General features: G+C 50.8%; 1 protein-coding gene across 1 annotated transcript; it reads left to right on the forward strand.

The window, feature by feature from the left end:
* Positions 1–321: 321 nt before the first annotated feature.
* Positions 322–10,318, forward strand: LOC147412681 (ubiquitin recognition factor in ER-associated degradation protein 1-like). The gene is made up of 15 exons (XM_086481152.1): positions 322–574; positions 1,045–1,084; positions 2,974–3,107; positions 4,133–4,233; positions 4,297–4,489; positions 5,241–5,273; positions 6,101–6,222; positions 6,521–6,651; positions 7,010–7,082; positions 7,622–7,690; positions 8,211–8,276; positions 8,591–8,638; positions 9,033–9,115; positions 9,765–9,846; positions 10,244–10,318. Exons 1-15 carry the CDS (start codon positions 322–324, stop codon positions 10,316–10,318), a joined length of 1,503 nt encoding a protein of 500 aa, XP_086337278.1.
* The last annotated feature ends 249 nt before the right edge of the window (positions 10,319–10,567 follow it).

A 10,567-nucleotide genomic window follows, 5' to 3' on the forward strand; every position in this document is an offset into this window, starting at 1 on the left:
GGAGATTTCATGACACTTCTGCTCTGTTGCCATTAAATGCCATTTCTCCAGAACGGCTCCGTGCCTGTGTGGGAGGGCGAGGGACTGCAGGGGGCACTGGGAAAGGGCACCCAAGGGGTGCAAAAGCCCTGCTCGGCCCCAAATCAGAGGCCGCCAGCCTGAAGGGCAGCAAGTCAGGGGCACGCAATGGCTGGGGGTGACTCCCCTATCCCCTTCCCTTCCCCAGGGGAAGGAGCCCTTTGGCACGGGAGCCAGGACAGACACAGCCAGACCCAGAAAGCAGCACGCAGCACCTGGGACAGGGACAGACCTTGGGGGGCCATGGCGGGGGAGGGGGGGTGGGGGATGGACAAGCACAACAACAAGGGTTGCCAGACCTTCGTCTTGAGCATGAGCAGTGTCCCCGCCAGCGGGGACAAGCTCTGTGCAAAGGCCTCAAAGTCTCAAGACAACCGCGCCCTTCCTCAGGTCCCACCACGCTTGGCTCTGGAGCCCGCCTTTGCCTCGCTGCCACAGCAAAAGAACTCCAAATCAATCCAAAGCCTTTCTGGGTCTGGCTTGTTCCAGGTGCAGGGTGAGGCCCCTGTCGGGGCAGTCCCCCAGCACCGGGGATTTTTGGTTAAGGGATGATGTCTCTGAACGCAGCCTGCAGGGACCGTTGGCAGAAGCAGTGAATGCAGTCCTCGGGCTGGCTTGAGGACTGTTCAGTGCTTCCCATGCCACCCTCCCTGGCTGAGAAGGAAACAGAAAAGTCTGCAGGAAGCTACTGGTGATGAGGCCAATCTCATGTGCTGACCTTGACCTGAAACTGCCGTTACAACACCCCAAGGGAACAGCTCAGCTTAAAGCAGTGGAAACTATGACCAGAATGGTTTTCCCTGTCAGAAAACACTTAAAGAGCTCCCAGGAGCAAAATGGGATAATCCTTCTGTGGGTGGGATCTGCACAGCCTGCTGCACCACCACCTCTCATGGTGCTGTGACCTCAGTGTTCCCAACATCTGAGGGACGGAACCCAGTCCAGTGATTGTCTCGTTGTGCGCAGTGTTTGTTCCAACAAAGGGCATTTTAAATGACTGTAACAGGTTTGTGTGTGTGTGTTTTGGTAGCAGGGGTTACAGGGGTGGCTTCTGTACGAAGCTGCTAGAAGTTTCCCCTATGGCAGATATAGCCAATGCCAGCCGGCGGTAAGATGGACCCGCCGCTGGCCAAGGCCGAGCCCATCAGCGATGGTGGCAGCGCCTCGGGGAGAGCGTGTTTAAGAGAGGGAAAAAGGCGTTGCGCAGCAGGAATTGGAGCGAGTGAGGAGTGAGAGTATGGGAGAGAAACATTCTGCAGACACCAAGGTCAGTGAAGAAGGAGGGGGAGGAGATGTTTCAGGTGCCAGAGCAGCGTTTCTCCTGCGGCCTGTGGTGAAGACCACGGTGAGGCAGGCTGTCCCCCTGTAGCCCATGGGCAGTGGAGCAGATGACTGCCTACAACCCATGGAGGACCCCAGGCCAGAGTAGGTGGATGCCTGAAGGAGGCTGTGACCCCGTGGGAAGCCTGCACCGGAGCAGGCTCCTGGCAGGACCTGTGGCCCGTGGAGAGAGAGACGCCCACGTTGGAGCAGGTTTGCTGCTGGTGACCCTGTGAGGAGGGCTCACGCTGGAGCGGTTGGTTCCTGAAGGACAGCACCCCATGGAGGAGACCCACGTTGGAGCAGTTCACGAAGAACTGCAGCCCCTGGGAAGGACTCACACTGGAGAAGTCAGGGAGGACTTTCTCCCGTGAGAGGGGACCCCACATTGGAGCAGGGGAAACGTGTGAGGAGTCCTCCCCCGGAGGAGGAAGGAGCAGCAGAAAACAACAGAGTGATGAACTGACCACAACCTCCATTCCCTGTTTCCCCCTGCGCCACTCGGCGCGGAGGAGGGAGAGAAATCGGGATCAAAGTTAAGCCCAGGAAAGGAGGGAAGGGTGGGGGGAAGATGTTTTAAGATTTGGTTTTATTTCTCATTACCCCTCTCTGAGTTAATTGGTAATAAATTACATTTTCCTGGAGTCAAGTCTGTTTTGCCCATGATGGTAAATGCCGAGTGATGTCCCTGTCCTGATCTCAACCCCACAAGCCTGTTGTTATGTTTTTTTCCCTCTCCCCTGTCCAGTTAAGGAGGGGGAGTGATAGAGTGGCTTTGGTGGGCAAGTGGCATTTTGGCCAGGGTCAACCCACCACACCAGTCCATCCACAGTTTGGCCACAAATACCCCTGCTCACCCTGCTCCACCGGTCACGGCGGGGGTACAGAGCTGGCTCTGAAGCCTGTGGCCAGAGCCCTGATGGGACCCAGGAGGATGAAGGCTGCTCCAGCCTCCCTGTGACTGCTGGCACAGCCCGAAAGCTGCTGCGTTTTCCAGTTCTCATCTGTAAGGAAACTGTTGACAGGAGTGACAGGCCTTGCCATGGCCCAGTTACCCCCATTGGCCATCCCCATGGCCACCACAGGGTTCCGGAATGTCTGTCTGTCACAGCCGGGGCGTTTGTGACGTCATGGCATGAGCTGGACTCATCTGCCCGCACGGCTGCCCCCCAACTCAGTGGTGTGTTTGCCACAGGCAGCGGAGGACCGAGACCTGGGGCTCTTCAGCCTGAAGAAGAAAAGACTGAGAGGGGACCTCATCAACGCTTGGAAATATCTCAAGGGTGGGTGTCAAGGGGATGGGGCCGGGCTCTTTTCAGTGGTGCCCAGTGACCGGGCAAGGGGCAACGGGCACAAACTGGAGCAGAAGAAGTTCAACCTGAACGTTAAGGGTGACAAGAGCACTGGAACAGGCTGCCCAGGGAGGTTGTGGAGTCTCCTTCCCTGGAGACACTCAAAACGCTGCCTGGACACACTCCTGTGCAACCTGCTGTAAGGGGGTTTAGCAGGGAGGGTTGGACTAGATGATCTCCAGTGGTCCCTTCCAACCCCCACTGTGGTGTGATTCTGTGACAGCCTGCGACTGCACCAGCGCCGCCCCATCTCTGTTGCTGTGATGCAGCTGAGGTCTGGACGTCGCAAGAAGTCACCGTCCCCCCCTGTGGGACCTCCCCCGAGCAAAAGGAAGCGCCGGGCTCGCGCGGAAAAAGGTGAGTGCAAAGCATCCCCCCTCCCCGGGCGGCTAGGGCCCGTAGAAGAGAGGCCGTCCCTCCTTCGCAGGGCAGCGGGGGCCAACAGCCCAACCCATGCCGGGCCTTTGCCAGTGGGGTTGGGAAACGGGAGCTGCGACATGTGTGGGGCGCTGGTCCCAGGGGTTGCTCGGCTGGAGGTGTTGCAAATCTGGAGAAGAAAAACTTCTCCACACACAGACCAGTAGAGACGTCGTTTATTAACGACGCGCAGCGGGGATGTGGGATCCTTCCCCATAATGGCCGCCTGCACGTTGCAATCAACAAGTATTTATATATTCAATTCGTACATATTCAGTCATCATTGATATGTATCAATGATATATCAGTGAAATATCATCAATGTATATTCATTATCATCCTCTCGATGATTGGTTCTTCTTCTCTCGCTCCTGATGCAAATGAGCGCGCAGCCTCTGTCGTAGTCTTCTCTTGTTCCCTTGTGAGTAGGGGGTATCATTTGGGTAGGTGGCCCATGAGTCGGAGGTCTCGACCGCTCCTCAAATTGACCATGTTTGGTCAAGGAACATGTCCTTGGCTCGTAGGCTCTTGGCTCGTACCTGCTTTCCTCATGATTCAAAGATTACACACAATGGGCACCATCATAAATCCTGTCCAGCAGACATCTTGGACTACAACACACTGTCCTTGTTTCTAACCACTAACAGATCATGGGTTAATGAATACCGTAGCTCTGGGACTTTACAGGGGTATGCTAGCAGCATTGGCAATACAGATTTTATTTTATATTTGATCGTTTATCCTATTTGAGACTTATTTTCCCAAAGTAATCATTAGTTTCTCCTATTAATATCCACTAATTAGAATTCTTGATATTCAAATCAAGATGGGAACAGTAAAGGGATTTCTAAGCAGTATCCTAAAATCCTAAATCTGGTGCTTTCTGCACCAGAGGCGCCGCGCTGGCTTTGGCTGCCGCCGCTGCTCCTTGTGCCGCCGGTGAAGGGTTTGCTTTGCCATTTCAGTGAGTCCCCGGCGGAGGCTGGAGCGGCCGCAGCAGCACGAGGAGCCTGGAGAAGGGCCGAGCAACCAGAGCAGCCCTCCGCAGCCGTCGCCACGTCAGCAGGTGCGAGACCCCCCTGGCCGGGGGTGTCATCTCCCTCCGCTGACAGGGACATCAACCTGACAGCTCCTCAGCGCGGTTTTGGCTGAGCTTGATAAGACTCCGGTGAGCGCCGCGACACCTCGCTCGGCGGCAGACACCTATTCACACACTCTCCTCTTTGTGTTCTTCCACCAGTTCTCGTCCCAGTACTGCTGCTTCTCCACATTCGTGCTTCCTGGGCCTCACGCCAGCTCCAACGTGGAGAACGGCGGGAAGAGTATGTGCGGGCTTCATTTTGACTCACAACCTGTTGGAAGAACATTTGTGGGTGACACGGAGCAGGACAGATTTTGGGCAAGGCTGGGGGAACGTCGTTGAACTTCCCGGAAACATCCTGCTGGCTTTGTGGCCAGAGCTGGCAGAGTGTTTGGGGGTGGCTTTGAGGACAAAAGAGGACGGGTTTACCGCGTTAGTGCGTGGTTACAAAACCTGCCACGTGAGTCCTGGTTTAGGAGTGTTAGAAGAAGACATTCTTCTTTTTTAAAGTCTCCTGTTAAAACCTTAGGCCTGTTAGGAGCCATGGGAATTTATGATTAAGGATGTTTTTCCCCTCCTTGCTGTACCTCACTAAGCTTGAGCAAAGAGAATCGATCACCCAACAGAATTTTCAAGCTGTCAGACTAATGCTACGTACTTTTGAGTTGGCGTTGATTTAAGAGCGCTTATAAGCCCAAACAAACAAAATTGCCTTTAGGAAACATTTTCGTTCGTACTCGGTATTGTAAAACCTTGTCTTCTTGTTCTTTTTTTTTTCTGATTAAATTCTGAAATCTCCATGCAAGCAGGTCTATTTGTCAGGACTGGTTATCCTGAAATCTGTGGCTCAAAAAACAAGTTTCCAGGAGATGTTAGAATCTCCTTTTTTGTTTCAGAAGAAATTTTAGAAAATGGAATGATAAAATTGTATGTTATGTACTCTTTGGACGATCCTATTTTTCCTAACCTTACATTCTTCCTCATTTCTGCAGTAATGATGCCACTGTCTGCTTTGGATCAACTCAGTAAGTGAATATTTTATTTGCATGAGCAAATGCTTAAGCAAATACCACAGTATTTTAGTTACCTACTAAACTCTGACTTAAACAGAGACTATGAGACTAATTAGTTCAAAAAATGTGTTATGGAACTATTTTGTCTGTCAGAATCCATGGGGATCGTCTGTCTTCAAGTACAGACATCTGAAGTGTTGGGCTACCCGAGGCATGAATCGGCCTTAGTAACTATTAAGAGCTCAATACAACGGTTACCATTCATGTAGTAAATTCTTAATCATAACCTGCTGGTGCTGGACGCCCTTGTCCGGAACCAATTTTGTTTTGAAAACAGAATTTGTGATAATTAACTTTGAAATGGGAAAAAAAGATAACCAAATCAATAGTATAAATGGTTTTATTGGCCTTTTTAATCAAGGAGGTTTTTCCCCCCCCTCCAGTTCTAACCTGAATAGAATTTCCTTGAGGAAACAGTTTAGGTGGGATTTGATTTTCAAAGAGGCGGGGCCTGTTAAAGCCCATGAGGTAGGAGGTAACTGATAATAGCACAAGGACAGAAGAGCAACAGATTCCTCTGCTAACACCCACTGCCTGCTTATCTCTGAGCTTGGGGAAACGCTGGAGAGGCATTTAGAGCTCTCGGTGCGATGACAGCATTCGTGCGTCCGCGTTCTCTCCAGGGTTCATAGTCTTGAGGAGCTGCAATGATGGCAGGAGGGGAATCCTCTGCTGTAGCCTGGCCCGTTCACTGGCTCATGTTCAATCTCCAAATTCAAACTTCAGGAACGCAGTAGTGGCTTGTCAACAAGTAACGTTTTTGTCTCCTTTCTCCCCAGTCCAACTTGACATCCCCTGCCCGATGCTGTTCCGGCTCACAAACACCAAGGCGGACCGAGTGACGCACTGTGGAGTGTTGGGATTTGAAGCTGAGGAGGGTGTCTGCTACCTTCCGCCCTGGGTGAGTTGTCTCCCTTGTCCAAACCCGAAGAGCAGGTCAAATGAGTTGCCAGTTTGGTATTAAAGAGGTGGGAGGTGTCCTGGCCGGGCCTGTCTTCGCTAGTCACGTTCACAGCTTTCAGCCAGGTTTCCTTCCCCCAGTTTAACTCCGTAAGTGAAGCAGACTGCTTCTGAAGGCAGTTATTCCTGAAAAGAAAACTTGGCCGACTGGTGCGTTTCAGGGGAGGCGGTGGCCCCAGCGAAAATAAGGAAAGAGATCTCGTTGATCGTGGTTCGTGTCCTTGTTTTCACTCTCGCAGATGATGCAGAACTTGTTGCTGGAAGAGGGAGGCCTGGTACAAGTGGAGAGCGTCCGTCTTCCCGTGGGTACTTCCACCACATTTCAGCCCCAGAGCCCAGATTTTCTTTCCATCACCAGCGTCAAAGCTGTGTATCCTTCCTACCGGTTACAGAGTGGGGCACAAGTTTTCTCCTGAATGGAAGGACGAGGCAGAGCTCGCTCTTCAGGCGTGGCTCACACTCCTCCAGTAACTCCTGGAAGGATGGAGGGCTTACGTACAGAGATGACGCCAACTGCTGGCACAAAGCGTCACCTGGAGGGCACAAGCGTGAATCTTGAAAGTCCAATGGGTTTGAGTGTTCTCTAGAAAAACATAAACACCCTAAGGTTTACTAAAAGGTTCTAAACCACCCTTGAGGGACCAAGGATCAGGGTTTTAATGACACAGTAGCTTTAAAGCTTTGGTGTTGCATCGAAGACAAACGTTTCATCTTAACATCCTCCCAAGATTAGAAAACGCCTTGAGAAACTACCCTTGTCTCACTACGGGGGATGTTATTGCCATCAAGTACAACGAAAAGGTACAGTATATTAGATATAGACACCGTACAGTCTGTTGTGACTGCACAAGTACCTCGGCTACATCTTGAGAAGCGATTCCATGGGTGAGTGTTGTGCCCACTGGATCCGTTGGGGCTGCAGACTCAGCTCAGCTCTTCGATGTCGATGCTAAAACAATCAACACAGATGATGTTTAGGCTGGTTGTTGACTCATGAGAAAACACACATTTGTGCTGCTGATGTTCTTACAAGCTCTTTTTCACTTTTATCCTACATTTGTAATTTGCTTTCAAAAACACAGATTAAGGTACAGTCAGAGCGCAGCAAGGTACAGTAAAAGGCAGGTTCTCTCGTTCCACCATACAGCAATCTTGTGTCTAGGGCAAAAAAATCTTTGCGGTCATGTTCTGTGGAGGTCCTGTAGTATCCAGTCGTCGAGTAAGGGGAGCACTTCCTTCAATTTTCTTGAAGCTGTCTGAAGGGAAAGGTTTTGCCATGCTTTTCTTCTACAGGCTGAGCTCTTTCATGGGCCGTCTTGAAATATTCACTGCTCTTTCAGATCTATGAGCTTCAGGTGGTGGAGACCAAACCAGAGAAGGCCGTGTCCATCACAGACTGTGATCTCGAGGTAAGTTCAAGCTGACATGGAAAGCCTGTGTCCTCCCCAAAGGAGAGGGCATCTTAGTCAGTGACAGCATCGCCCACCGGGCACCTCTGAGGACGGGGCAGGAAAGGTCAAGTCAGATGGGACGGGGAAGAGGACTCGTTTGAGAGAACCCCGTGTGCCTTTGTGACCACGGCTGTGGTCCTGAGCTGCACTTCATGTCCCCTCAGGTGACTGTCATGCCTCGGGGGCCGTGTTTGTCCTCAAGGTGTTTTAGAATCTGAGTTTGATAGAGCAGCCTTTTCTTGGTTCAAAGAATTGTGGGGTGCTGGTTCAAGGCTCTGTCCCACTTCTGTGCTAAGACTCATTCCTGGGAGGTTTAGTCTTTTCACTTTTAAGTTAAAATATTTAACAGGCAGACGTCAGTTCTTTCTTGATCAAAACGGAGTGATAGTTGGTGGAGTTTGAAGAAACAGTGCTCTAAACCTTACAATCCAAAGAAAAATATCGTTCATGCTTATTTTCACGCTGCTTCTATAAACAGGTGGATTTTGTTGCTCCCGTGGGGCCCAAAGAACCAGAGGGAAGCGCACAACACGAAGAGACCACAGTAAGTTAAGCTTCTGCTCTCCACAAACGCATCCTCTAGACAACCAGCCTTGCTTGTGAGGGAACGGGGAGCTCCAACATCGTTTATTTTTGCCCGAAAGGATTTCTTAAGGCTGACCTTTCCTTACCGGATGCTTTTTCCTGTGTTACTGAGGAGGTGGTTGTGTACCAACAGTTGGTTTCAGAAAGATAATTATTCTCATTTTGCACAGAATTATTCTAAAGTTTTATTTGGTCAGAAACACGTGGAACTGTTCTTGTGTGTTCTGCACATCGCACCAGGAACACGAGGAAGTCACTTTTTTCCCCTCACAGGACGCTGAAGGAAACTCCAGCAGACATGCAAGTGATGCAGGCTTTCACGTAAGTCCCCCATCTCTGCCGTTTTCCCATGATGTGCAAGGGTGAGGGAAAGCTGCTCCAAACAACTGCGAAATACTCGTATAAACTGCAAAGTACTCATATAAACTGCAAAATACTTGATCTTAGAGGGGCTCATCGCTTCGCTGGCGAGTCTCTGCCCGTGTTTTGTTTTGCTCACGGCCAGGAAGGGCACGACTTGCTGTCGTTTGAGGGGCAGGCGAGAACCAGGCGATGGAAACATCCACACCCCCAGGGGTCAGCGGCTTCTTTGACACGCCAGAAAGAAAACTGCTGAACCAAAGAATTGAATAAAATGGATAGCAAGCTTTTACAGAATAGAGCAGCCCTGTGCAGCTTGCTTTCAATTAAATTAAACCTCGTTCTGTGCACACAGGCATTCTCCGGTCCTGGGTACAGGCTGGACAGCAAGAAGGAAGGTGTTGAGCCATCAGCAGCTAAACCAGGAGCCGTTCGAAGGTTGGTCCATCTCGTTCCCTTGTCAGCAAGCGAAGGTTCAGCATTTGAGTGGAGGTTTTCCCTTTTTTTTCCTGCTCCTGCAATATAAACAAGGATCCTAAACAATATAAACAAGGATCCTATTGCTCCTGCAATATAAACATCCTCCTAATTTGGCGTTTAGAAAAGCAAGTCTGGTCTTCTAGACTTGACTGTGACATCCCTGACTGCTGAAGGTGCAGATCCTAAGTCGACGTTGCCAAAACTCTCTCAGTCAACTCCGGTTCTGGGGAAGACACGTGGGGAGAGGCAGCAGGCTCGCCGAGTCTGGTGGGCTGGAGGGAGCCCTGCCCATTTCCTAAAGCGAAACGTGGTGTCACGGGAAATCTTGAACCCTGGTGGAAAAGCACGTCCGTGGCCCTGTGGAGACCACAGGCAACGTGGAAACCAAGCTTCTACAGCAGGTCCAGGAGCTGATGATTTCCTCCGTGCCATGTATGCCTCCCTTTAGGAAATAATTCCATAGTTTCCATCTAGAATTACTTGGGGATGAAAATTCACAGCCAGCGATGGTACAATTCTGACTGACACAGAATAGGCCTCGCTTCGTTCAGGTGGATGGGAGGTACAAAATTTCTCCTTTCATCGTACTTTTATGCTGCTTTTCCAGAGGAATCCCCAACCGCGACTTCAAGATCGGCAAAATCACCTTCAACAGAAACTCACACCCGCCGGTTCAGAAAGACCAAGAGGTAAATTGAGTTGGATCCCTCCCAGTTTTGCACAGAATTAGGACATGAGGACTACTGCCCGAGTTTGTGGTTCCTCTCTCCACACTTGGTTTTTCACAGCACCCTTCTCTTAAAAAGTGGGAGTAGTCACCAAGTGATTGGAGTGAGGTGAAAGCAACCTCCGGTGTCCTTGCTTGCTAATGGAAGCCTGTTTCACGTGGCTGAAAGGTCACCAAAACGCTCGTCTTTTAGTTTTGGGGAGAAAGCAGTGATTACCCAGATTAAGGACGTGAAATGTCTCCGGTCAGTGGCTGCTCTGATGGAACAATTGTTCCTTCCAATGGTCGCTCAGCGTTCATCCTGCCCCAGCAGCGAGCACAGAGGTAACCATCTTCCTTCCCCTCTTTCCTTTTTCCAGGAGAAATCCGGCAGCCACTTTACCCCCTTTATGGGAGAAGGCCATTCTCTGGAAGAAACGGGAGGAAAGCCCTGACTTGTGGCACCTTCGGTCAGTCAGGAAGAACAATTGCAGCATGTGGATTGTTGCAGTTGAGAGGAGAGACTGGTTTTTGGCAACACAGGCACCCTTTCCCTGCTTATTCGCTTCACACTGAACCCCGGCGCTGTCAAACCGTCGGAATTTTCAGTGGAGAATGAAGTTCTGGGAATTCTGAAAAATTCTTTGTGTGTGTTTTTCAAGAGAGAGAGCAGCTCTCAGCCAAACCTGAGCAGCAACCCCAAC

The sequence above is a fragment of the Leptosomus discolor genome, unplaced genomic scaffold, assembly GCF_034619465.1.
Source record: "Leptosomus discolor isolate bLepDis1 unplaced genomic scaffold, bLepDis1.hap2 HAP2_SCAFFOLD_45, whole genome shotgun sequence".
Lineage (NCBI taxonomy): Eukaryota > Metazoa > Chordata > Aves > Leptosomiformes > Leptosomidae > Leptosomus > Leptosomus discolor.

Coding starts and splice junctions, on each gene's coding strand:
- LOC147412681 (XM_086481152.1), top strand. CDS start 322: ATGGCGGGGGAGGGGGGGTGGGGGATGGACAAGCACAACAACAAGGGT. Junction 7,691..8,210: donor TCACAGACTGTGATCTCGAG/GTAAGTTCAAGC, acceptor TTCTATAAACAG/GTGGATTTTGTTGCTCCCGT. Junction 8,639..9,032: donor CAAGTGATGCAGGCTTTCAC/GTAAGTCCCCCA, acceptor CTGTGCACACAG/GCATTCTCCGGTCCTGGGTA.